The sequence below is a fragment of the Manis javanica genome, chromosome 16, assembly GCF_040802235.1.
Source record: "Manis javanica isolate MJ-LG chromosome 16, MJ_LKY, whole genome shotgun sequence".
Taxonomy (NCBI): Eukaryota; Metazoa; Chordata; class Mammalia; order Pholidota; family Manidae; genus Manis; species Manis javanica.
Genome location: NC_133171.1, coordinates 59910811 through 59937177, shown reverse-complemented (window position 1 = coordinate 59937177; position 26367 = coordinate 59910811). Strand labels below are relative to the sequence as shown.

The following is a 26367-nucleotide window of genomic DNA, read 5'->3' as shown; positions in this document are numbered from 1 at the left end:
GCTACACTTGGGGAGGTCAGTCTATATAGTTCCCCTTTTCTTGCTGCTCACTTTATCCACTGAACAGCTCTTAAAAGGAGCCACTTTTTTTCCCTTTCTTGCCCAAAAACTGCTCCTGGATTTTTCATTAGCAGCTCTTCCCTCCCCTTTTCTACCTACCCTCAAATTACTGCCCTACACACGTGAGGTGGTAAGTCCAACCGGAAGTGATGTGCACACCTCATGCAGCTCTATCAACCTGAAGAGCCCCTCCTTCCCCAAGGCACCACTGCTTGATCAATGTATGTTCATCTATGGGATTTACCGTGCCTATGGTGTCTTAGATCCAAAGCGTCCCTTCACCAGTGTTTGACTTAACACCAACACTGACTTGAAGGTAGAACAAGTGCCAGCTCCACTCGAAGAACTAAAAACCCAACTCCATAAGTTTGCATTACAGCACTTAAAATAGCAGTTGGTAATGCCTGTTTTATTATTAAACAAAGGAGTCCAAATACAGGGGTTCAATAAGCTTCTCTTTCCACTGTTTATTATTAATGTACAAAATATACAAAACCGAAAGAAAAAGAAAATACTCATCCTCAAATCCATTGTGGTTCTAACCCAAGACCCTGCACAAAACCCAACCAATCCACTGTTTTCATAGAAAACAACTGATGCCAAGACAGTGAAGGAAGGGGCTGGGAAAGGGCAAGACATCTTGTTGACCCCACCCAGGAAAGCACCTGGTGGGGATCCTGAGGTGGACGACAGGACAAGGGAGGTGGAGGCCTCACACCCACAAGGTTCCAGGTGGCGGTAAGGAGCGCGCTAACTCCCAAAGGCAGTGCATGTAGTGTGACTGTTAGGCCCGGCGTGCCAGGCTGAAGTTGATGGAAAGCTGGTCTCACTTAAGTCTTTTATGAAGTTTCCAGAATGAGCTGTAGGCAAGGGTGGATCAACACCACCCACCTCACCTATTCCAGCTAAAACTTTCACTGGACACAAACATTAATTTGCCATCATCGAACCTAGCAGACCCATGATGCAGACACGGGTCTTCACAGAAAGTTGCGAAGTCTTACTTGAGAGAGGATTCAGAATGTAGACTGTGCTGGGGGAGAAGTGGGGATGATGTGTTCCAGAACTCAAATCCAGCCTGATTGAGCCCTCTCAGTGCAGTGGGATATACAATATCCCTTTTACCATCTCCCCACCTCCTGGGTATTAAGGAGCTTGGCTAGGATTATTTCATAAGTGCAGGTGATCCCATGTCAGTTCTGTGTGCATGTGGAGGACCCCCAATGGAAAGCAGAGGTGTTCTCCAGGATAACCAGATTTAGGTTCTCAGGCAGAAGAGGTTTGGGGTTACAGGGTAAATCTCCTCAAAAAGTGAAGCCAACTGGGTCTCCTCTTCAGCAGTCCAGGATACAGAGTATGTCCAGTCTCTCTCCTCCCCAGACTGGAGGAAATACGTACATCAACGTGCACCAGTGATCAGAAAACACCCAGGAACCAAGCAGGTGGGAACTGGGAGGGGGCCGGCTCCTCATCAGCTGGGGAAAGTGGGCCTCACAGAAGCCATTAACAGGTGCAAGGAGCAAGGCTGCAGTCCACAGGGGTACGTGTGGGCAGGGAGGCAGGTGGACCCTAGGGCAGGGGGGGCCCATTGACACCCGGGTGGTAGAAGGCACAGTTGTTCTCATAGCGGCAGTTGCCCTTCATCATGAAATGCCGGCAAACGGGGCGGTTTGACATGTCTGTGGGAACGATGGTGGAATGGTTAAATAGGAAATGGCTAAGTGGTCAGCGCCACCCTCACCCACCACAGTCCATGGCATCCTGAGAACTGCCTTTTAGAGAGATATGGGGTCTTGGGGTTTAGGGTTAGGGCAAACGGTAGGAACTGCCATACATGCTGGGAATGGGGCAACCTCATGTTTGGCCTGGCATACTCAGGGTGGTGACACTTCCCAGAAACTTGTATGGGACACCAAAAGCCATCTGGGGGACAGGGAGCATCCTCACCTCCTCCATGGCTGTGGCCTCCATCGTGCCCTCGGTGGCCCCCTCCTCCATGGCCAGGGCCATCATGGCCACGGTGCTCATGAGGGGGTAGCCCTCGATGGTCATGGCCTCGGTGACCAGGGACATCATGAGGCCGGTGGCCATGGGGCCCCCCATGTCCAGGACCTTCGTGAGGGCGGTGTCCACCACTTCCACCCATGCTCCCACCAGGGCCTTCGTGGGGGCGGTGTCCACTGCCACTGCCCATGCCACTGCCAGGGCCTTCATGGGGACGGTGTCCCCCACTTCCACCCATGCTCCCGCCAGGGCCTTCGTGGGGGCGATGGCCACCACCCATGCCATTGCCAGGGCCTTCGTGGGGGCGGTGTCCACTGCCACTGCCCATGCCATTGCCAGGGCCTTCATGGGGACGATGTCCCCCACCTCCAACCATGCCTCCACCAGGGCCCCCTCGTCCATTTGGGGGTCCTCCTCCAGAGCGACCTCCTCTGGCCCCTCGGAATGGAGGAGGAGGAGGAGGTTCATTTCCTCCTCGGCCACCACGGCCTCTGTGGTATGGTCCAGGACCAGGTCCTGGACCTCCCCGCATTGGGCCCCCCCGCATGGGGTCACCCGGGCCATCCCAGAAGGGATCGCCTCCCCGGGGAGGCGGTGGAGGACCCAGAAGACGTGGACCCACTGGCCCACCAGGGCCCCCAGGGCCTCCTCCATGGGGGCCTGTCAGGGAAAAAAAGGGAGAGACAATATCAGCTACCTGTTATACTCAGGGACTGCCTCACCCAACTTAAACTACCTCCCACCTTTTGGTCAACATACTATTACCAGGCCAAAATCAAGCAGGTAGACCATTCCAACATCTCACTCAATACCTACCTGGCATAGGTCCCCCAGGTCCAGGGGGAAAGTGCTGCATGCCCTTAGGGCCCCCAGGGCCTCCTGGTGGGAAACCATTGGCTATTGGCCCAGGGCCTAAGAGTCCATGAGGCACTGTTAATGAAAAAAGGAGAGAAACATCAGCAAAAGGATTCTAGAAGGGTGGCATGACTTCCCACCAGCTGTGCCTCACTGACCCTCTCAGAACAAGTTGGCAAAGCAGGGCTCTCTGTCCAGTCTCCCCCTCCCATGTCTTGCCACCTGGTGGTGACACCCCTGCTTTCCATGCCTCCACTGCAGGCTTCCTCCCCAAGGGCCCGGTGCTGGCCCTGGTAATTACCCAGCATCTGCTTGATCTTGTCTGAATAGTCTGGCTGCTTTAGCAGTTCCTCTGAGGGATGACTGTTTGGACTACCCTATGAGGCAAGGTCAAGAGAGTGAGGTCAGCAAACTGGCAGGGAAAGGAAGAGCCCAAGAGGAGGTATGTGGGAAGGTGAGGAGGACTGGGGTAAAGAGAAAGGGAGGTTCCAGAGGAGGTGCCAAAGAGGACGGATGGCCCATACCATGATGGAGGTGAGGATCTCCTGGACGTTGATGCCTCCTCCTCCAGGACCCTGGGGGCTCTTCCCAGCACTCATGCTTCCCATGAGGTTGGCTAGAACAGGAGGCAACTTGGAGCCGCCTGCCCCATCAGGTGAGCCACCAGCCCCCCCAGGATCCAGGCTCTCAACATACGGAGTCTCATCCATGGAACACTCCTGGAAGAAGAATGGGAGGACAGTGAGGGCTAACTGAAAGGACAGAGACATCCTCACACCAAAGATACATTACGGTCAACCACAGCCTCTGTCACCAGGAAGCTCACTCACCTCATCTAGGGGGATGAGTTTTGGAGGGATAGGTTCATAGGGTTCAGGATCAGGCTCATGAGGACTATCAGGAATGCCACAGGCAACAGAAAAAAGAAGAGTCAACTTATTTATATGTAAATCAACTTACTTATATATATATTATATTCAGGACTTCAAATTTCTCTTAACCTCCATCCCTTTCTTAACCACCTATGGCATGTTCTCAGGAGTCCAAGGGCTCAACACCCTGGGGATGAACTGCTCACCTTTCCTTGTTCAGGAAGAGCTCCTGAAGAATCCCTTTCTCCCGCTCCGCCTGGATATATCGCTCCTGGCTGTTGCTTCCAGGTGTGACAAGAGGTGAGGGCAGAACCAGGGGCCGGGGGCAGACCCAGGGCACCTTCTCCTCCATGTTGTCATGGCTCAGACGCCGGGCCGTCTCAAATGCATGTCGGTCTGACAATATCTCTCTCTTAGCTGCCTCACCAAAGTCCTTGATCTTATTCACATTTACTATTGAAGAGAAAAAGACCAAGAGAGAAACTAAGCACAACCAAGTCCTTTTTAAGCTCTTTTTACCAACCTGCTATATAGGAAATGTAACTTCTAACCTCGTTCAGTTTCATCCAGTTCAAAATAGAAATATTCTCTCAGTTTGCCCTCCTCAGGCCACGTCACAGTTTTCCTCTTCTTGCCTTTCCGGGTCAATTGGCTAGGATCTCCGGGACTCTCCACTGGCTTTGCATCCAGAGCTCCTGGCTCCAAAGAGGCTATAAGCAGAGAAGTTTCAGACGCAGGCCCATCTTTTCAGAAAACCCCAACACCAGAACCAATGTTTAGACTTACCTGCATCCATGAGCTCTGGAACTTCAACAGGGGGAACTGGGGTCCCTGGACGGTCTGTGTCCACAGCATCAGAGGGAGGTGCTGGTTCTGGGGAAGAAGGTTTGGCTGTGCTTGGTTCTGTGTTCGTTTTCCCTTCAAAGGGGCTTGGCTATTGTGAAAGAAGAAGTAGTTAATGAGCTGACAAAAAAGCCAAGGTCAAGGCAATGAGTCCAGGATCTCAGGTGGGATCTTAACAAAGACTCTGCCTCTAACACTGTCCCACCGCCACAAGTCCATATCCGAGACAAAACTCCTCTTGCTGACTCACCTGCTCCTGGCTGCTGGGCCCCTTCCTCTGACATCACCTTTCACACCCTGTCACTGAAACACCTACCACCCAGGACCAATACCTTGCCAGCTGTAGGTGACAGCACTTTCTTCTTCTTTTTAATTTTGATGCCTGGAACAGGGGCTGAATTGAGCGCATCCAGAAAGCCCAGGCCCTCCATAGCTACAGAAGGAAAAAGCATAAAGTGGAATCATCAGATCCCCTTCATAATCCTAATCTTATAGTCTGGGCAGAAAATGGGCCAATGGAAATCCAGCCTCAACCTAGGACACAGTGAGCTCAAGGTGAACAGGGAGTGTATACAATAGGATCCACCTAAGAAATTCTTTTCATCACTCTCTCTTTTAAAGGCAGGCAACATGTGGCTTTGGATCTGAATCAGGGCTTAAGGAAACTGAGGAAGCCAGCCTGTGACATGCTATCCTGCCAGCTGGGAGCACCTCTATCAATCACTAAATGGCACCCCCCTCTCCCCCACACCAACTCATCTCTAAAATCACTGTTACGCAGCCTGTGAAGATGAAAGGGGCGTTCCAGAGGTGCGGAGTTTCAGGACACCAAGGATTACCCACCCTCCAGGCCACTCATTCCCATGAAGAGTATGCTCCCAACTCAAAGCACATTCCCCAAACTCAGACTCACGCTGTGGTGGGATGATCTTCACTTTGATCTCTTTGGTGGCATTGGGTGTTGTGTTGAGTGGCTTGTATTTTTTCTCTGCAGGGGGGGTGGCATCTCCTGGAGTAGCTGCAGGGCTGTTAGAAAAGGAGCTGTCAATGACAGTTTGACTCACCCCATCTTTCCCTCTTGTCCGCAGACCCAGCCTACAAACCCAGAACACAGTCCGTACCTCTGACGCTTGAGGGGGATGGGTTTAAGGTTGTACTTGTCAGAAACTACCACTGCACTGGCGTTCTTCTTCACAGGTACCAAGGATGGGGTCTCCAGCTCTAGCCCTGGCAGCAGACACATGGTTTTAAAGTTGAACTCACTCCCGACTCTCCTAACTCTTCCTCCCTGTTCCCACAGTTAAATTTTCATCCAGCCTTACAGAGCCCCGCAAAGCTTCACCCACTAGTCTCGCCTCTTCCATGGGTTAACCATGTCATAAATCCACTACTCCATGCAAGGCCCTGGGCCGGCATCTGCCCACAGACCCCTGGGGCCAGCCAACAGCCTTACCAGTGGAACGGAACTTGGCATGACTGGGTGCTGTGGTTCGAAGAGACTTGGGCTTCTCCTTCTTCTTTTCTGGGGCCTCCTCTGCCCGGGTTTCAGCCTTCACCTCAGTCAAGGGTCGCTCAGGAGGGGTGGTTCGACTCTTTCCCTCTTCTTTACGTTTTTTCTTATCTTTCTCTGTTGTGGAAAAACAAAACAGGAAAGGATTTTATTTAGATAAAGAAAAACACTGTCAGTCAGAGGTGAAGCAGGCAGAGGACACTGAAGGCCCTATCCCACTGGGAAAGAAGTAAATATAAGGGATGAAGGACTAAGGAGCTTACCAGCAGGCTGAGTACTACTCTGGGAGCGGATGACAGCCATCCAGTCACTGACAAGGACTGAGGCCAATTTCCGGAGTTCTGCAGGTAAGAGAAATGGGAAATGCCTAAGTAATTAAAAATATTATTCCTTCCAGTAACAGAAAAGAGAGATGTTTGAAAATATACCATGAAAATCTGTGTAATAGAAAAAATAACCCAGAGTTTTAAAAGAACATGAGTTAGGCTTAAAAACCAAAGTCTTCAAAATGGTTTAATGAACCACAGAGTTATCTTCTATTCAGATAACTTTCAACCCAGATGCCATCACACAGGAGGGGGTGAAAAGAAGGAACATTTATTACAGAATATATTGCAAGAACTACTTTAGTTGCTTTATATGTATCTCATGTGGTTGTTACAACTTGAAGGTTTTTGATCTCCCTCCACACACACAGAAGCATAACAATTAAAGTCACAAAACTACAAAGCAGCAGAATGAACTAGTGCCTATACTCTTCCACTAATCATGTGTTATAAGAACAGAAACTAAAATCAGGAGAAAGGCAGACAGGATTCAAGCAGCTGAAGGGCTAGCAGATTTTAAAAGAAATAGTATTATTCTGCATTGTCCTAAAGGCAAACTTAATGCAATTAAGCTTCAAGGTGGCCAATTTACATTCATTGTAAAGAAGATTTTCTAGGCAACCTTTTCCCCTAGAATGCTGCTAGTGATAATGGCTTTAAAAAAATTAATTAAGTATCACAATGATGAAAAAAGAGCTTAAAAACAGAACAATTAAGGGTTGGGGAAGCAGAGTTTATTTACAGAAACAGAATTTATTTTTAAATATATGAAACACCTTTGTAGCTCTTGCCTTTCGTACTTGGCAAGTAACATCTCTTACTCTGGCACCTCTCTTCTTGTCAAAATTTCTACTTATAGACTCCTTTAATAATGAGATTGTCATAAAAAATTAAAACCTAACTCTTCTAAACACTCAACACAACTGGCAATTTCTGTACTTAAGGCAACATGAACCTCAGTGCTTCATCCCCAATGCAGGAATGACCTAAAACTCTTTTGGAGCAACTGATACTATGGTCCAGTGAGACTTAACTACTCAATAAGCATGTATAAACTTCAGTACCTAAAGAAATATAGAATAATGAAATATATATTCAAAGGAGGCAGCATAATTGTGCTAGCTAGAGAACAGGGAACAATTACCCGGCAGTAAAGAAAGAAGAGATGGATGACAAATTAATGGGATCTTCCATGTTATATGTTAAGCTACAAATTACTGAAGATACTTCAAGATGTCACAAAAATAGTGAAGGGACCAAAATCCAAAAGTACCTAAAGACTGAGAATTAATACAACTAAAAGAATCAAAAAGCTAGAGAATGTATTTCACTTAACCAACACTGTGAGTTAAATCCTTATCTTGGCAAGTGTTCCCAGTATTTTCTCCTCTAGCTAAACAACTGCAAATAGGCTTATCTAGGCCTGCCTGCTTCCTCCACACCAAATGGCCAAAGCCTCTTTCCACAAGGACCTATCACGGCATTCTCTTTAGACAAAGAGCAAGCCCTCTTCTGATCAGGGGGATCAGTTCTGCTTGAATGCTGCTCACTTGTGGAATACGAGTATCTTGTGCTCCTCGTTTACGCCTTGGACATAGACCCTTTTCTTCTCTAAGGAAAAGGCTGTGACAGTCCAGAGCCAGGTTTCATCTTTAAGCCAGAACTGTATACAGCCCTTGCCAGGAGCTCCAAAACCCTTGTCTCAGAAAAGAATCTGTTGCTATCAAAACTATGATATACTCCAGGAGTCAGGACTCTGCCAATACCCTAAAGGAAGGTGTATTGGTAGAACTAGTGTATCTATTGTTAGGAAAATAGACAGGATCCTAGCATATGTAATATTAATTTAGAAAGACAGAAGTAAATGATGGCGAAACTCTCTAGGATGCCACTATTTCCTCCAAATAATTTTAAGTGTATGCCTTTTATACCAAGAGATCTTAAGAATCAGCTTCTGGTTAAAGTATGGTATCTTATCTTACAATAAACAGTATAGAAATAAGTCCCATTCAGAACTGAGAAAAGAAAAAAGAGGGGATAGGTTAGAGGAACTATATTTCTAAAAGAGAAAAGCAAGGTAAGGTAGAATTAAGAAGGAAGGAGTGAAGGGACAATCCAAGGATGGGGAGAGAAGCAAAGGTAATTATGTGGCAGTAAAGGAGGGGGGCCCAGAACAGAGAGGAAGGACTGGCCCCTACCTTCATCTTCACTTGACTTGCTCAGCTGCTTCACCAGTTTAGCTGTGTTGTTCTATGAGAGATGGGGCACAGCAGAAAGGTAAACACCAGGAGGAAAAGCCCACTTGGAGCTAACAATTGCACAAACTTACTCATAATCTCTTAACAGTCCCTTAACAGCCACTACTTTACCTTTTATAAGACCTTTGTAGCTATATTCTTACTTAGAACAATTAAGTTGGGCAGGTACAAATATTCCCATTTTATAGATGAAGAAACTGAGGCTCAAATATATTAAGTGCCCCAAGCCACACACCTATCAGAGGTCAGTTTGAACCAAGTCCTTTGATTCCAAATTCCTTTTTTTCTCCCATTCTACCTCACAAGCCCAAGACTGCCACCACATCAGAGTTGGTATGACTTTTTCATCAGTTAGGTTACACCAAAAAGGAAGCACTGGGGTCATAAAGACTGAAGGTACCTGCTTGAGATGGTCCACAGTAAGCGGTAGGTGCTGCAGGGTCAGTAGAATCTGCTGCAAGAGGGGAAGGTTGTTGGTTGTCTTTGAATACGTCAGCCAATTGTTAAGAAGCTTGTAGCCACCAACATCAATAAACCTGTTAGCAGTAAAGAGATCTGTATTGCCCTTCTCAGGTTTTGAAGCACCACATACACACTCCCAGCCCCACCAATCCCAGGAAACCCCATGCCTTATCTCCCCCCACTTCTAACTGCATCTACCCATCCAAGCCACCAGCTCCCCACTTACTTGACCAATATTTCTGGTGACCGGGTCTGCAGGAGAATGTTCAAGTAAGTGCATCGACTCACCAACTTCCGTGCTTCCTTCATCAGGCTGCAGGAGGTGAGTTAAGGTTAGAAACAGAGCAGCCAGAGGGAGCCTCTTCTTTGAGCAGAAGAGTCTCTCATCTGGGGGGCTGCCTGGAAATCCTTGATGACTTGGGACTTTGCTGCAGAATGGGAGGCTCACACTGGTCTCTAGGAGGATGGGATGGACCCAGAGGGACATAGAAACCCAAAGGAAGACAGAAGAGAGCTGAGGAGACACTGAAGTCTCAGATTGGGGAGGGGAACACTGCCTCTCTAACACAGGGCATATTTGATTCCTATCCCAGGTGAAGAGCCCCAGCCCTCCAACCATTCCTTCCAGGTCTGTTCAGGATTGGTTCAGTCATTTACTTTCCCCTGGGAAAACTTGAGTATCCCTGAAGGAAAATAAATATGGGTATGTGGAACATGACCCCAACCAGAACCAAGAATTCTGTCACCTGGTTCCCCTGATTCCCTCCTTCCAAAGTTTGTCTCCCTTGGGACTGGATATGTGACTATCCAGATTTCATTATGGCCAGGAACCAAGGGATCATCCATCACTTATTCTAGAACTACTGTTTCAATCCTATTCCACTGACTCTCCCTTTACTCTCCAGGAAGATTGATCCTCTCTGCCTTAATTATAGTCATATTATAACATACAGTACTCCCTATTCACAATGAATCCAAAGATGGGTATAGACTCACCTGAAGATCTTGGAAATCCCATCTACACTCTTGACTTCCCCATCTCGGTTAAGGAAGCTATCCAGGCCCTTGAGCAGCTCTTTGGGGTCTATGGGACCCGAACCCATGATTGAGGTTTCTGAGAGGACAAAACAAACCCACAGAATAAATGGGTGGCAAGGACAGCCCCAGTATACCCTCTAATAAATTCCATTTCCACATTTGACAAAACACTGTACTACACTCACCATTTTCTAGATTAGAAATATCAACACCCCATTGCCATCACTGAGAAAACTGCCCTGCCAAGCTAAGCATGGTGCTACCACACGACTGGGCAATGACTGCAGGATGGGCAGCACACCCTCCTCTCCTAGTTCCATCCTTCCTAAGACAGCTGGGCTTCCCTAGATGATACCATATTAGAGCGAAGATTCACATTCCCATAACACTCAACTCTACAATGCATTTTTGCTTATTGTTAGGTCCTGTCTCTCCTTAGTTGCTGATCTGACTTGAACAAAAAATGCCAACTTGGTAAAAACTGGGCCAGTCTTGGGCACTTTGGCTAAATGTTTTCTAAGCTTAGCCAATTCCTTTTTAGCTTAGCCCATTAAGAGTCATAATCACAAATGGCAGGCTATATGCTCTGTGCCAGCAGACAATCAGTTTAAATAACAGGCACTAGAGAAGAAATGGTTTGTCAACAAGGGAGTTATAACAAGCTCCCAGAAATGGAAACAAATGGATACAAAGGAAATCTAACAGGTCTTCTTAAGCCTTGAAAGAATGTCACTCATTAACCAACCAAACACTGCACAAGTTTTTATTGTTTCAAAATTAAGGGCAGACTGGTCTGTGGTTTCAAGAGCAAAGATGCAAATCTGACCCTTTATTCCCCCAGGAAATCATACCATCTAAGATCCCTAAGAAAGCCCTGAAACTAGAAACCATGGAGCCAAAAAGAATGGAATAGAGCTAGAAGCTGGAAACATGCCAGTACATTTTAAGTAGCTACTTTAGACCAGAGAAAAAAGGAGTTAACTGAAAAGCTAAACTGCTGTTATGGGACAGACAAGTATAAAGCAATTTGTAGGCCAGGACCTAAGTTTCAGAGAGGTATAATTTACAGTGTGGTTCTGATAGGGGTTTTTATACACAATGCCCCTACCAGCTTCTGAGAACCAAAAAAGAAAGCCACCTCAGTAATGTCGGTTTGGGAAATAAGGCTGGAGAGAAAGGACAAGGAGAAAAAACATACCTTGTACCTTGCTTTTGGTACCGAGTTAACAGACACTGTCCCACCAAAGGGTGGAAAAATCAAAAGACTTTTTACAAAGATGACTATATTCTGTGCAGAAAAGAGAACAGGTTTCTTATGATGTAAATTAGTTCTACTTGTTCTCAAACCAAAAAGAAAAACAACCATTAACCATCCCAACAGTTTAGTCCTCCCAATAACAAGGTCAGTAAATTCCTAAATATTATGTCCTAACAACTAAGGTGAGAAGAGGCCGGAGCATGAGGCTTCTTGAGATCATAACCTGTGGGCTGAATACAGAGAAGATGACGTAAGAAATGTTGACAGGTGAGCACATTTGAGTTAACTGTGCTGTCACTGCTGCCCTGGAACCTCCACAAGGACAGGTAGAACCTGAGGTCTGAGGAAAAAACACTAAATAGAATACCAGGTAAAATTAGAGGTCCAAGGGCCAAATCCACTGAAGAGTCGTGATTCTTATACAGAGACAAACATGGGACAAAGGCATTTTTCCCATGTAGTTAAGACAATATAAATATGTACATACAATAAAGGGATATAAAAAAAGATTCCCCATCTGCGAGACTGGGAAAGCAATAAACGAATCCAAAGTAACATCATATAACATCAGCAACCAAAATACACAATTTAACCAAAAGCCTTCAATTAAACTTCACTTCAAACCAGTCCCCACTGACTATAGCCAACTCCACTGTTTCAAATCCAGAACTGAATAAACACCACCTCAGAGATTTTGCATATCCAACTACCATCTAAGCCAACAGGCCTACTGCCAGTTCAGAAACTAAAAACACTGTTACATGAGTTCAAATGCTCCTCTGCATTAAGAAGGTGGGAGACAAGAGAATAACAATCTTTAGAAAGAGGCCAATGAATACAAAGCTAAATTCTGTCCAGTGGCTTCTGCTGGCAATGGGACCCAGGGACTTTTTCATTCCCATTCATAACAAGAGGAACAGTCAAGGGATGCTAGAAGAAAAGCAGAATTAATGTTAAATGTTCATTTTCCACTATTACTCCTATTATTTGTATTTTGGAAATATAACAAAACTACATTTGGTCTCATGAGCATCCATCATGTGATAAAATGTAAATGTCATTTTCTCAAGATGGCTTTCCTATAGGCAAATTAGTTTTTATTAATTTAAAATTAAGGACCCCAATCTAATTTCCTTACTCTGAAGTCAGTACATTTTGAAAAAAGTTCCAAGGCACTCAAGTAGAAAGTAGCGAAGAGTCTAAATTCCTGGCACAGGCCTCCAGCAGAAAAAGCAAATGAGCTGACCAAGGAAGGAGCGGGAGGGACCAAGTGTCTTAACACTACCTAGTCCTACCTGGAGCCTGGCACGAAAGTTTGAGGGAGCTTTCTGGAACCAAAAATAATCCAGGGCATGAAGTTTTAATTTCCTTGAAGGTAGAACACACAGAATGGAGAAAGGCAACCCCCCTGGCCTTGTCTCCACCTTGTCCTAAGCTGTGCTTTCCTTATTGAGGCTGTTGCAGGCAGAGATGTGTACTATTGACACAAAGCACTGGGGAATTCCTACTGTTCTTACCAGAGATAAAATTACAAGTGCAGAAGTGAGACTTCTGCCTCCAAAATGCTCTTTACTTGAAGGTTATTCATTTAAATAGGGTGAAAAATACCTGGCTTAGCTAGTTACTCCACACCCATCACCAATGAAAAATAACTGAATTGGTTCAGGGCAAAAATTCCATGCAAGTCAGAACTTTGACATTCTTTTAAAAACAATCACAACACCCTTCTAACAGAGGAGGGAGTCCGAGTTTACCTTAACTTAGCACTTAGCACTTCTGGAAGTGAAAGTGCTTTATATCTGACCCCTTACATTCCCCTTCCTTTCCTTGGTGTGAGGCATTTACTAGCATGACTTCAGTAGTGGCCTGAATTAAGTCTCTCAGGTGATTCACAAAATTAAACCTCTTTACTAAATAGTAAGCCCCTATTCTTCAAAACCATTTTGTAAATCAGTACATGATTTCCCCAAAAACTCATCTGCCTTTCAGTAAGGATGTAAATCCCACTCCCCAAGAGTCCCAGAATAAAACTCTAGCCTCAAACTACAATGATCAGGTTCTCCGAGGTTGTCTGGATGGATCTGGTTTCCCTAGAAGACCTTGTCTCCCATCTCCCAAGTTAAGGAAGATCTTCTTAATCCCCTGCTCAGGCACCCCAGTGGTAGAAAGTTCAGCTCCCAAGGTATGCTGCAGAGACATATGGCAAACTGCTTAAAAGATAAAAAAACTTGTGGTCAATAGACATGTGGAAGAGTCCCACCCATTCAACCCAGAAACTAGTTAATTTGATTGAGTCCATACCCAGCAGTAAATTAGCCCTTAAGTCTCACCAAGTCACCACAGGACAGTTGTACAAAATGGCTTTCCGATTCTGCCTACAATTTCCAAGCTTCAGGGAAGGACTTGAAAAAAATGAAAGGTATATGGAGAGTCTGACAAAGATTTGACTTCGAAAAAGTTGGACGAAGAAAGTTTAAGGGAAAGGGTGCCCAATACCACCCCCTCAGGGGCTTGGATCTCAAACATGCATGGACTGCTATAGCACCGCAAGAGTTGAAAAATGAGTAAGACATATTCCCATTGTTTTTGAGGAATTCCTTTTAGAAGGGGAAGAAAAAGAAATTCAAAAAGAGGTAGCTCTTTGGAAAAAAGAAATGGTTGTGAAATGTTAATACCAGAAAGGTTTTGCTTACCAGAAACCGTAGCTTGATTCCCCCTGCCTTGAGTTTACAACTGTTGCCTCCTTTCCTAAAGATTCACTTCTCATCCTAGTACCAATGTACAGGAGCTAAGCCAACTGGAGAACGTGATACAGAACTGAATACAAAGAGTTTACCCCCAAACCCAGAGGCGGGAATAAGGGCGATTTAGAAGAAAGTCCTCTAAGTACCCACCCTCCCCCCAGATTCTCATTCAAAGCAACCAAATGCGACGCCCAAGAACTGGTTCCTGAGCAGAGATGGCACATTTGTGTCATTAGGCCCCAATGGTCTATTCAAATTCTTTCACAAGCCTGTGTGTCTTGCCCCGGTATCACCCAACACACATACACACATTCACACACACACGTTTGTCTTATATAGTTGGTTTGACTGGTTTTCCACCCCACAACTGAATCAGGGAAAACTTCCAAGCAGTTGTAATGAGTGCAAGGTGAAAATAAAAGCAACAGGCTCTGGTTAATAGAAAAACTAGAGCCGTCAAGGAGATGGACAGCTTCAACATCTAATTCCTGTAAGCTTTTTTTTCCGTGGCTGTAAAAGATAATTATTCTAAAGAAAACAAGGAAAATGTCTTTTTCTGTCTAGCAGCAGCGTGCAGAGTCCAGAAGGTTATCTGCTTAAGGGTGTTTAGTGTGGAGGAAAACGCTGATTACATCACCTTTCCACGCTGCTCCTCCCCTTCACCAAGTTTCTAGGGCGGCCCTAAGCTCTGGTTGGCAAAACGTGAAGCAAAACAACAAAGCAGGGGCGCCATTTTGTAATGGAGAAGAGGAAAACTTAGATAAGGTACTCCGGCTCTGCCGGGAGCTAGTTACATAAAAAAGCACCCTTTTTAAGTATAAAAAAAAGAGAAACCACCCACTATCCTGAATAATTTTTGACCTATTTTAAGAGCATTGTGAAAATAAAAGCAATTAAAATATTAAAAAGAACAATTTCCTGCGGGGAAGAACTGAATTTGCAACTGAGGTTCAACCTGCTACCATAGACCACCTCTATAATCCCTGTAAAGACGAAGGGGGAGGACTTGGACCCCTCTCAACAAATAGGGTTGAGGCGGGAGGACAGGAGAAAATGGGTCAAGACACAATCTGCAACGCCGCTTGTTAAGACAAAAGGACAATGAAAAGTCGCCATATTGAAGCAGGGAAGAAAAAAAAACCCTTTTAACGACACAAATCTTTTAGAACGCTAGCATTCAATTGCACTAAATGGCTTTAAAAGTTATACTCCTGAATTTCACATTTCCCACCCTTTCCACCCTCTATTAACTGTAGTCCCACCATAAAGTATCAAGTTAAAATGTTAATCACTCTTGGCTTTTAAATAACCTATGCAATCTGCAACAATTACAAAACATTTACCTCCCCAACTATTATCTTGTTTTGTACTGACACTATTCTATCTTGCCCTGGATTAAGTGTCTTGCAATCTTTATTCCTAGATTGCCACCTATTTAACCACACAAATACACCCCAAGCAAATTACATTGAGAGGATTTAACATTTAAGTCATAGCCAGCTATTTCTCTCTGCCCATCTCCTTACCCTGCAATCTTTATGTACAGATTGCTTATTATAATCTGGCGAATTGAAAGGCGCTCTGGTTGTCTCACACACAAAGTGGTGGGACTTCTAGGCCACAAGATCCACCATCTTTTGTATGTGAGCTCATTAACCCTTTTTAAGACTGCTGATGAGAGGAACATAACCATTCCCCCTTATACTTAGAGCTTTGGCAGTCTGGAAATTGGCTGGATTACCAAGGGTTAACCGTCAAAATTCCCACTTGCTGGCCCTCCATCTTTTCGCCTGCAGCAGGGCAGGGAAGAGGTAGGTGGCAGGGGAGAGAGAACAGGACTGTTTTTAGACCCAAAGGCCCTTTTCAGTGGAGATTAAGTGACCGGCTTGGTCCTTCTCCAGTTCTCTATTTTGTCCTATGGTCTCATTTCTTCCTCTCATTATTTTGGTTTCACAACGGGATACGTTGATTTCTTGTTGCAAGGCTGGTTTTTGAAAATTCGACACTTACTATCCAATTTTTTTGCGACGTCAGCACCTCGGGCTCAGGGGGGAGGGGGTTAAAATTTTGGAGAAAAAAAAAATCAACCAACCAGGACCCAAAACTCAATTATTTGGGGGGCCTCATTGGATCAAAAAGTCTCTTAGAAAAAAAAAAAGCCAACTCAGTATTCATTTCCCCCCCCACCCAACTCCATTTAGGGCGGGGGGGGGGGTCGTAGAAAGTAAGTTCTGAGTGGATTCAAAAAGGTAAATGCTGGATGAATGAATTTGGGTGGGTTTGGTAAGGGAGGGTGGTTGATTATTTTTGGATTTATGTGGTGATGGTCCTTCGGCCACAGATTTCAAGTCCCAAGCAGCGTGGGCTGGTGGGGTGGGCAAGATAGGTGGGAAGGGAGGGGGCAGAAGACACAGTGGTTGGGCTGGTGGCTGCTGTTTTCCCTTCCCCCCCAGGATCCTTTCAAGGGATTAGATGTTGCTGCGGCTTGTTTCTTTTTTCCTTGAGGCCGGCCTTTCTCCGAGATAATTCAAACCTGGGATAAAAGGAACACAAGGGAGAAAGCTGTAATCAGTGCGGGTTGCTTTCAAATACCCGAAAGTACCACCTTTGTTGTCCCCAACCAATTCCGTGTCCCGTCCCGAACACAGCCGCTTCACATAAGCCATCTTTGAACTGAACCCACACCTTACCCCTAGCCCACTCTGAAGCTCTCAAAAATAACTTGACCACCTAAACAACGAGAAGAAAGTACTTACCTCTAAACGAACCCCAGAATGGCGGCTGCCCGCTCGGGCGGAGTCTTTTATATCCGGACACCGCCCAACGCGCCCAACCGTGGTCAGTGAACGCCCTTGTCGCGAGACCTTGGGAGCGAGGCGTAAATCCATTGGTCAGCCCGAAAGACAACTCAGTAGCTGGTTGGCTACCCTTCCTTCGACTTCACTCAACCCTTTTCCTACCAGCACCTTCTTCCGCCTCCTGCCGGGCCTCCCGTACGTGCGCGTGACCGGAGAGACTAGCACCTCCCTTTCCTCTGTTTCCACTACTTCCGTCCTCAAGACCGTCTCTTACCCTGGGTTGGTAGAACTGAATCGGCGCATGCGCACTGAGAGGATCGCGGTCAAAAATCTCCTTCAAAATTGCTTAAAACGCAAAGTCTGAGTATGAGAGCTAAGACTCATAATGACTAGTTCGATAAAAATGTGTTTTTGAGGCCGAATTCTATTGTGACGCAGTCGAAATTGGCTTCTCCGCTACGCCCCTCCACCCTCCCACGCTTCCGTCCTGACGCAAGTGCGCGGCGCTTCCCGCCCTACGGGCTCGTCCTTGGTCCTACCCTCGTCAGTTTTCTAGGGCATGCGCAGTCGCCTTTCTAGACCTTCCTGTTTGGGGCGTTACGTCAAGATGGCGGCCTCCGTGCTCAGTACGCTGCTGAGACGCCTTCCCAGGTTTTCGCCCTCCAGAGGTGCCGCCGGAGTTCAGGTAACTCCTTGGAGCACAGTTTGCACAGCCCTAATTTAGTTATATCTTCTCTTGGTCGTCACTCCGCTGGTCGGAATCCAGGGGCTTATGACTTTGATGTCTGGGTAACTCTTTGCTTCCACCATCCTCCCCGTTCCTCTCACCCTTCCCTGTACTGCGCGCATTTTCTAATCCCGAGCCGAGGTTAGCTGTTGTCTTCTTCCCAAGTTACCAACTATGCTAAATGATTAAGTGAAGAAATCGACCCCGTTGGTAATGCACAACCAGTTCAGCTATGCAGATGGCGTCTATATCTGAGATGCTCTGAAGTATCCCTGGGTTGATGAGGGATGCTGACTTCTATCAGCCTTGATCTTTCCCATAAAGCTAGGATACAGCTTCTTGACCTGGGGACCAGTTTTTCAGCTCTCTTTATCTCACTAAATCCGTTCATTTTTAAAATTAAAGCTTAACTCAGCCCTTTGGATTGAGGTTTCGAGCCTCAAGTACTCACCACCCCGGAGGTTCTTGAAAGCAGATTTTTGGTGGGGCAGGATGAGATAGGAAGACTTGCCCACTGCCGCTCCCTGAAGTGGGCCTGAGGAGTTGTGACAGAGGTCACCACAGAGTTAATAACAGGTCTAGGAGCTTTAAAGCTAGCGTTAGGACTCGTTTGTTCTGCCTTATGGAATGTTGACTTTCAGCCTTTTATAAGCCGGGTAACTCAGTGATTCGGGATTGGATTGGAGACTCACCTGTCCTGTGCCACCCCTCTGTCCACCACATCTTACTTTCAAGAAGCTAGACATCCTCCCTTTTCTTTTTTTCTCCTTTTTTTCTTCACTACATTCAGTTCATCCAAAAATTCATGAATATCTTCTTCCATGTGCCAGGTGTTTAAGTTGTCTTTTATATAATATTGCCTTCCAGTCACCTGTCCTCATTTTCCCCTTACCTTAGCATCCTTTTCAGGATTCACTTCGAGATTGAATGATTGTTGATGATGTTAGTTTAATCTCAATAGAAATGCTATTTTCCATACATATTCTTGATATATTCCATTAACACAATGGGTGTTCATTCCTCTTCTCCCCCAAAGTGTGGACGGCAAAACAATTGGGCCCCTTCCTTGGATTTATTCTCTCATTTTTTTGCTCTCTTTTTATAGGTTCCCCTCCAGTCTCTTTGCATGGAAGCCCCCTCTGAGGAAGATTCTTTGTCCCAGCTTCCCACATCCCCTTATGAGAATGAACCCTGGAAGTACCTAGACTCAGAAGGTACCTCTGAATGGGGAGGGGAAGGTCAGGTGGGGTCTGAAATAAATGGACAGAGACACCTGCTTCACCCTCACCCAGGAATAAGTTGAGTGAGCTTTCATTTCAGAATACCAGAATCGCTATGGTTCTCGCTCCGTCTGGGCTGACTACCGTCGCAACCACAAAGGTGGAATACCCCCACAACAGACTAGAAAGACGTGTATTGTGAGTCTGAGAGTGGCACGTGAATGGGAGGTGGAGTGGGGGGTGGAGACCATGGGGACAGTCGCAGTAGCACTTTTTCTGATAGGGCTTTGAACATCTTTACTTGCTAGTTTCTTTTCTCTACAGCGTGGAAATAAAGTCGCTGGGAATCCCTGCCCCATCTGCCGGGATTACAAGCTGCACATTGACTTTAGGGTAAGGAGAATCTTTTCTCCAAGGTAAGGATTTGGAGGCTCTTTGCAATACTAATAAGATTACCATAGGTGCCTCACTCTTCTTCATTTCCTGGCACCCTAAAGTCCATTTTGTACTGATTTTCTGGCAATATAAAAACATTTTTCCCACCAGCCTTTTCCCATCTACTATGGATTATACTAAAAAGCCTCTTTCCCTACCTATGACATTTATAGTCTCAATTGGCAGGCAAGAAAAATGCCTATTTCTAATGGGAGAGCAACACCCAAAGGTTCATTTATATCCATCACAATTACTAGCAAGTAGATTAGGCTAGTTTTCTTCTTTCATTGTCATGTTGATGATTGGTGGCATGCCTAGACTTGGGATTAGAAGGCAGATACATGAAGCAAGATACAGAGTCCAGCTATTTTCTCTTCCACTGTAAGGAGAACAGGACTTGCTCCTTAAAGACTTCAAAAACCTTACAAAACTGGTAATGGGAAAGTGCTCTTCTGAGCTTGCAGTGAAGCTGTTAGAGGAGATGCTGAATGGCTGGTCATTGGGGAAGTTGAAGGGCATTCTTATATCAGTCAGCAGATGGAGATGTCTGACTACTGTCAGGCCCCTTCTGACTAATGCAGAACAGTCCTATAGATAACTTTTCAAGTTCAACTGTCTACAACTGGTTATAAAAATATTATAACCAATTGCATATAGTTTATAACCAAGGGAGACAGAAAGATTACAAATTGAATAATCAGATGATTCTGCCTGCCAGATGATTCTACTCTGCAACTGTACATGCTTTTTCCTTGGGTGTCACCTCCTGGCTGATGGTCATTTACATAATTAAAACTGTAGAAGTGATCTTAGTAAATATATCTGTTACATATACTGTGCTATTCAATATGTTAATCGTTTATACAGAAACATTACAACATACACTACATTTTCTGGATGATTTAAGGGATTGCCAACTGACCCTAATTTTTTACAAAAGGGCTGATCTTAGAACTTAACCTTGTAGAAGAGAATTCTACGTGAATCTCAGTGACAGAATACCAGATGTGCACGTGAAATGGCTGAAAGGCCAGGAAAGGGAAAAGTGCTGGAGTTTTCAAGAATCTGTTTAGTAAAGTGATGGCGCTAAAACTGGGACATGGAGGAGGAGAACATCTGGAAAGACATAGAGGGCTTAAGGTCATCGTGTAGGCAGTATAGGGGTTGTCTAGTCTTGAAAGGTCTCACTGCCCTTCCTTTCCCCTCTTGTGTTTCTCCACCACTTTCTCCTACAGAACGTGAAGCTGTTGGAACAGTTTGTCTGCGCTCACACGGGTATCATCTTCCATGCTCCATACACAGGTTAGCCCATCATCCCTGTCACCACCGAAACAGCTTTTCCTTGGAGCATTTTTCATATATTAACACAAACAATAGGTATTTGTTTGGTGGCTCTTACTTACAGCATAAAAAGTGTGATTACAGAAATCCTGCCTTAATGGGGCTACTCACATACTAAAACAATTACATGTGGACGAAAGATACAGGCAAGTACCAATCAGTATAAACAAACTAATTATAGCTCTTAAAAGATAATGCTGGTGAGTATTTTCTTTCTGTAAGGTCTCCTTACTTTTTACAAGAGGTTTTCTCACAAACTAATTATCACATAAGTTCTTTAAAACCATTGACAATTAAATTCGGTTTCACAAATTGGCTCTTGTAATATTCACAATTCAAGATTACATCTATTCCTTAACTATCGTTAACAGGCCAGATTTGGCTCAGTGCCACATCCATTTGTTTTCATATTCTGTAGCTGCTTCCACGCTACAACAGCTGAGTTGAGTAGCTGAGACAAGACCCTCAGAATCTAAAATATGTGGCCCTACACAGAAAAATTTGCTATTCCCTGCTCTAAAGCAAGATAAGTTGGCAAAGAATAGTCTGAGTCTGCCTTTTTTGGGGTGGCAGCATGATCCTTGGAAGTTAGTCTGTCAGGAAGGCCGAAGGGACTATTTTGCTACTTTTTCAGATCACTTTCCCAGGTCTGAAATCCTTACTGACCACACTCTAACCACACTCGCTTTTTGAATTGTGTTCAACTCCCTGTCTTGAGCTTTTATTACTAAATGGCTTCTTTATAGTGGCTAGGCCCTTCTAAATCTTCATCCCCACTCCGAGAGGGAGGAAGGATTCTTCCCATTGAGCAGATGGGGAAACTGGAGTCCATGGAGGGGTTAGGTGAAGGGGCCATTGGGTACAGGCCAGGTCTTCCAGATCCAGCCCTCTCACCAGATAGAAGCAGTTGTATGCTGTAGTTACTATGCATTTGAGCACCAAATTATGTTTTTTACTCCTTACAGGGGTCTGTATGAAGCAGCATAAAAAGTTGACCCAGGCCATTCAGAAAGCCAGGGATCATGGTGAGCACAAGAAGGGACACAGGGCAGTTTTATTAGGCATAAAGGTGACTTAGGGCTGGAGGGTGGCTATAAATGCTATCACCTATCTGGGACGTAGCATCCAAAATTTTCTTCCCAAGAATCTCTTCTTTCATCATTCCACTGTCCCTTGTTCTCACTCCTGAGTCTCTTTACCTTGTCACTGCCCTGTACCTTTTTCTTTGTCTTTTCTTTCTTAACCCTCTTATTTTGTAACTATTGGTCCCAATGCCATAGCTAGATCATAGGAGGATCTTTGTAGAAATTTCTGGCCCTGGGTTCCATGACATCTTTGCACAAATTAGCAAAAGGTACCTAGGGCAAATTCAACTTCATAGCCTGCATACAGGGCTATACAGCTTGGCAGGCAAGAAAGAGCCCAGGCAGTATGTAAGCCCACACTTGCCCCTTGGCCAGTTGCCTTTTTGTACCCAGTGGCTCTAATGGTACCCTTGCTCCCTCTATAGATCATTTTCCTGATTGTCTTAATCTGAACTACCTCTCTTTGCTTCCCTCCATCACTTTATATTGTCTCTCTTTTTTAATCATTTAGGTCTCCTCAGTTACTACATTCCCCTGGTTGAACCTCGGGACCTTGACCTTAATACCTCTCATGGAGCTGTGAGTGCTACTCCACCAGCCCCCACCCTGGTTTCAGGTGATCCCTGGTACCCATGGTACAGCTGGGAACAGCCACCAGAGAGAGAGCTGCTCCGCCTTCGCCGGCTCTATCAGGGGCATCTTCGAGAAGAGAGTGGCCCTCCTCCTGAGTCAATGCTGGAGGTGCCCTTCACACCCCCAGCTGGAGCCTCTTCCACTGAGCAGGCGGGCCCCCAGAGTGCTATGTAGGAGCTGCAGATTAGGAAGGGAGCCTGAGGGATTAAAAAATAGGGCCTAGGGATTACTTGATCGGATTTCACCCAGAAGAGTTCTGTTCTATGGCTAATAGCATGCCCATGGCCCATAAAGGAAATGTATTGAAAGGGATAAATACATCTGAGGCTGCAGGAGGGCAGGACAGATACATATAGAAAACCCCAACCCTGATACGTTGTATATAGATGGGCTAAAATAAACATTCTGTTGCTGTTTGACTTCTACCAGCTGGGCTTTTCCACAATAAAGCTGAGTCTCCTGTCTCTGGGCCAAGTTTCACATGAATGCCATTGGTGGTGGGGAAATGGGAACAGGCTTGAGCCGGCCGGACCAGCGACTCGGTAATTAAAGTCACTTGTAGTGGGCAGCTGTGCCAGTCTGTCATGACAACCTCTGTGGTTCCCCTGTGCCAGATGCAGCATTCCCACCATACCCAGCTATAAACTAAGGGACTAAAGGGTTGGAGAAAGACGCTGTGCCTAGGAAAAATCTGTTGCTTAGTCACCCGCTGCTGTGCAGGCAGGGGCGGGGCAGTGTCGTGTTGCTAAGGGACCTATGGTCTTGCGAGACGAACGGGGTCTCCGGGGCTGGCTGCCAGGATGGGCGTGGGGGTGGGGTGGGTCTTGGGTCCCTTTAGACACAGCGGGGAAATGAAGACCGAAGGGTGGGGCGGTGAGGGATGGGCGGAAGTGACGTCGTGTGGGGCGGATCCAGCCGTGTACAATGGGCCATGGAGTTCCCGTTCAATGTGGATGTCCTGCTCCCGGAGCGGATCACGGTGCTGGACCAGCATCTGCGACCCCCAGGCCGCCGACCCGGAACCACAACTACTGCCCGGTGATCTCAAACCCGCCCCAAGGCCCTTCTCCCGGTTCCTCTCAAAACCTGGCCCAGGCACCACGCCCCCTTTTCACTGACTAGGGACCGTTCACTTTTGGTGTCCTGGCTTGTCTTGTGATGGCCTTTGACCCCGGACTGAGCAGGGTTGATTGGCGCTTGGATCTGTGACCTTTCACACCTTGGCCCAATTTGTGGTTCCAGCTAAAGGATATGGATGACCTGCCTTTCTGCTTCCCCTGAATAACCTTAAGGGAGGAGGGAGTGTACCACAGTGAAAGAAAGTGTGGCAAAAGTTTGGGTTCCAAAGGGGTGAGTGGGAAATCAGATTGGAAGACTCCAGGGTAAAATCAGAGGATGTTAAGTGCCGAACCTGGCTGAGGGTTATGGCCCATGTTCCCAGGGATTGAGTGCCCAGGACCCTCTAATTCAGTATTTGACTCTTTCTTTTCTTTCTATAGTGTTGATCTGCAGCAGCAAATTATGACCATTGTAGATGAACTGGGCAAGGCTTCTGCCAAGGTACTGGGGAGTCTTAGACTAAAGGGGAGGCCTCTCTGGGCACAGCAGACAAGGGAGCCCTGGGTACTTTGAAATGTACCTGCAGAAAGTGTCTTCATCTTCCCAACAGGCCCAACATCTTTCAGCTCCCATCACCAGTGCATCAAGGATGCAGAGTAACCGCCACGTTATGTATGTGCTTAAAGACACTTCAGTACGACCGTGAGTGCCAGATGCTCTATCATGCCGTGCTTAATTCCTTCTCCCAATGTCCCTCTCTTTTGTTGGGGTATACTTGTCCCAGATAACTGTTCCTACCTTGTTCATTATTCTCCTCATCCTGCAGGGCTGGAAAAGGAGCCATTATTGGCTTCCTCAAAGTTGGATACAAGAAACTCTTTGTACTGGTGAGTGTTATTGGAAGGTGAGAGCTCATAAGCCTTGGCTCCTGAGAACAAAAGTGCGGGAGGTTGGGAGGTGGCGACGATGTCTGGGTCCTAAAAGGTATTTGTTGTTCTTTACCTCTTAGGATGATCGCGAGGCTCACAATGAGGTAGAACCACTTTGCATCTTGGACTTCTACATCCATGAGTCACTTCAACGCCACGGCCATGGGCAAGAACTCTTCCAGTATATGTTGCAGGTATCGATTATCCTTTCAACAGTCTATCTAAAATGGAGGTCAAAGGCCCTCTTGCCCTGATCCCTTCCAGAAGCCCTGCCTCCTGCCCTCTGCCCCCCATTTTCCCTTCACATCCTTCACTTCCCTTCCCTGGCTCCTGGTTCTTGTTGACATGCTCTCCCCACACCTCCTCCTACCCTGACTCTACTGTTCCCTGCAGAAGGAGCGAGTTGAACCACACCAACTGGCTATTGACCGACCCTCACCAAAGCTGCTCAAGTTCCTGAATAAACACTACAACCTGGAGTCCACAGTCCCACAGGTTAGAGGTATCAGAGAGTAGATCTCCATTGAGGATTCCTATTGAATTTATTTATTATTTGGGGGTAAAAAAGTGACAACTTTCAAGTTCTCCTTATTCCTCATTATGTAGGATTCATTTTATACAACTGAGCTCTTTTTCTTATCTCTCTTTTTCTTTAGTTTTTGGCAGTAACATATCTCATCCTGCAGCTATTTCACTCTCATCTATTTTGACACTTACATCATGGGTGGTTCTATACACCCACTGATACATTTGTAATCAAAACACAGCCAGCTCATTTCACCTCCTTGCTTTCACGCAGACCGTTAATCAATCAACATTTATTAAGGGTCCAGAATAATACACGTTTTCTATTTTCCAGGAGCTTTAGTCTAACATCCGAAGGTGGTTTGCTTATAAATAAATACAACATAAGGAATTAATGCTGTCCATTAATTCAACTAATATTTATTGAGCGCCTGGCACTGTTCTGGGCACTAGGAATACTTTACTTAAGAAAACAGGTAAAAGTCCCTACCATTGTGGAGTTTATATTTTAGTTAGGGAGACAAACAAGTATATAACAGGACTGATGATAAGTTCTCTGGAAAAATGACAGCCAGTAAGAAGCTCAAGAGTGACACAGTGGGGATAGCAGTGCATGCACTTGCGAGTTTAAATGGGATAAGCAGGGAAGGCCTTACTGACAAAGGGTATTTGAGCAATAACTGAAAGGAGGTGAGAATAAAAGCCAGGTAATATCTGGAGGGAGAGGGAATGGCTAGTGTAAAGACCATGAGGTGGGAGTGTGCCTAGAAGATTGAATTGCTTTGTGTGGCTAGAGAAGCTAGAGTGAAAGGCAGTATGGTAGATTAGCTCAGAGTGGTAATGGAGGAGGAGGAAGGACATTTTAGGCCTTGTAGTTTATTGCAAAGGCTTTGGCTTCTTTGCTAAGCAGAAATGGACAGCCATCATAGGGGTTTGAACAGATGCAGGATAGGATACTTTTTTTTTTAATTTTTTATTAAGGTATTATTGATATAAACTCTTGTGAAGGTTTCACATGAAAAAACAATATAGTTACTACATTTACCCATATTATCATGTCCCCACCCATACCCCAATGCAGTCATTGTCCATCCGTGCAGCAAGATGCCACAGATCCACTATGTGTCTTCTCTGTGCTACACTGTTCTCCCCGTGATCCCCCACACCATGTGTACTAAACATAATACCCCTCAATCCCCTTCTACCTCCCTCCCCACCTGCCCTCCCACACCCCTCTGCTTTGGTAACCACTAGTTCCTTCTTGGAGTCTCTGAGTCTGCTGCTATTTTGTTCCTTCAGTTTTGCTTCATTGTTATACTCCACAATTGAGGGAAATCATTTGGCACTTGTCTTTCTCCGCCTGGCTTATTTCACTGAGCATAATA

The 26367-nt window shown here is 45.8% G+C and overlaps 3 protein-coding genes across 12 annotated transcripts in view; 2 read left to right on the top strand and 1 right to left on the bottom strand.

Annotated features, from left to right (window-relative positions):
* Positions 1–502: 502 nt before the first annotated feature.
* Positions 503–18225, bottom strand: PPP1R10 (protein phosphatase 1 regulatory subunit 10). 4 transcript variants are annotated; one of them, XM_073224248.1, is made up of 21 exons: positions 18207–18225; positions 16987–17094; positions 16241–16763; positions 10187–10304; positions 9417–9503; positions 9129–9264; positions 8669–8720; positions 6408–6485; positions 6088–6261; positions 5756–5861; positions 5548–5675; positions 4967–5067; positions 4578–4725; positions 4343–4501; positions 3998–4244; positions 3750–3813; positions 3444–3638; positions 3221–3296; positions 2881–2994; positions 2008–2724; positions 503–1739 (listed from the first exon to the last, which is right to left on the bottom strand). In XM_073224248.1, exons 4-21 carry the CDS (start codon positions 10291–10293, stop codon positions 1630–1632), a joined length of 2799 nt encoding a protein of 932 aa, XP_073080349.1. In that variant the 5' UTR covers positions 10294–10304; positions 16241–16763; positions 16987–17094; positions 18207–18225; the 3' UTR covers positions 503–1629. The 4 variants fall into 4 exon arrangements, with proteins under 4 accessions (XP_073080349.1, XP_036882263.1, XP_036882275.1 ...); XM_037026368.2 differs by lacking the exon at positions 18207–18225 and having other exon boundaries at positions 16987–17177; XM_037026380.2 differs by lacking the exons at positions 16987–17094; positions 18207–18225 and having other exon boundaries at positions 9129–9182; positions 16241–16979.
* MRPS18B (mitochondrial ribosomal protein S18B) lies at positions 17532–22933 on the top strand. 2 transcript variants are annotated; one of them, XM_017655497.3, is made up of 7 exons: positions 17532–17713; positions 18861–18969; positions 19076–19173; positions 19300–19368; positions 20646–20712; positions 21717–21776; positions 22348–22933. In XM_017655497.3, the coding sequence occupies exons 1-7, from the start codon at positions 17588–17590 to the stop codon at positions 22641–22643; spliced, it is 825 nt and encodes a 274-aa protein (XP_017510986.2). In that variant the 5' UTR covers positions 17532–17587; the 3' UTR covers positions 22644–22933. The 2 variants fall into 2 exon arrangements, with proteins under 2 accessions (XP_017510986.2, XP_036882699.1); XM_037026804.2 differs by lacking the exon at positions 21717–21776.
* The window catches only part of ATAT1 (alpha tubulin acetyltransferase 1), a 27041-nt gene continuing 23576 nt past the window's right edge, over positions 22903–26367 (top strand). For 2 of the 6 annotated variants that reach the window (XM_073224253.1, XM_073224252.1), the window contains exons 1-6: positions 23080–23507; positions 23969–24029; positions 24139–24230; positions 24355–24415; positions 24538–24651; positions 24851–24952. In XM_073224253.1, coding sequence (XP_073080354.1) covers positions 23350–23507; positions 23969–24029; positions 24139–24230; positions 24355–24415; positions 24538–24651; positions 24851–24952 — 588 coding nt within the window. In that variant the 5' untranslated portion in view covers positions 23080–23349. Of the gene's footprint in view, positions 23012–23079; positions 23820–23968; positions 24030–24138; positions 24231–24354; positions 24416–24537; positions 24652–24850; positions 24953–26367 lie in introns of those variants that run through there. The other 4 variants (XM_037026661.2, XM_037026652.2, XM_037026671.2 and 1 more) reach the window with 3 other exon arrangements.

What these genes read in the sequence shown, in the direction of transcription:
- MRPS18B (XM_017655497.3), top strand. Translation starts at nt 17,588, where the DNA reads ATGCGCAGTCGCCTTTCTAGACCTTCCTGTTTGGGGCGTTACGTCAAG. An exon ending in GAGGTGCCGCCGGAGTTCAG is followed by an intron (nt 17,714 to 18,860) that starts GTAACTCCTTGG and finishes CTCTTTTTATAG; the next exon opens with GTTCCCCTCCAGTCTCTTTG. An exon ending in GAAGTACCTAGACTCAGAAG is followed by an intron (nt 18,970 to 19,075) that starts GTACCTCTGAAT and finishes CTTTCATTTCAG; the next exon opens with AATACCAGAATCGCTATGGT.
- PPP1R10 (XM_073224248.1), bottom strand. Translation starts at nt 10,293, where the DNA reads ATGGGTTCGGGTCCCATAGACCCCAAAGAGCTGCTCAAGGGCCTGGAT. An exon ending in CTCTTCCTGAACAAGGAAAG is followed by an intron (nt 3,814 to 3,997) that starts GTGAGCAGTTCA and finishes CATTCCTGATAG; the next exon opens with TCCTCATGAGCCTGATCCTG. An exon ending in AACTCATCCCCCTAGATGAG is followed by an intron (nt 3,639 to 3,749) that starts GTGAGTGAGCTT and finishes TTCTTCTTCCAG; the next exon opens with GAGTGTTCCATGGATGAGAC.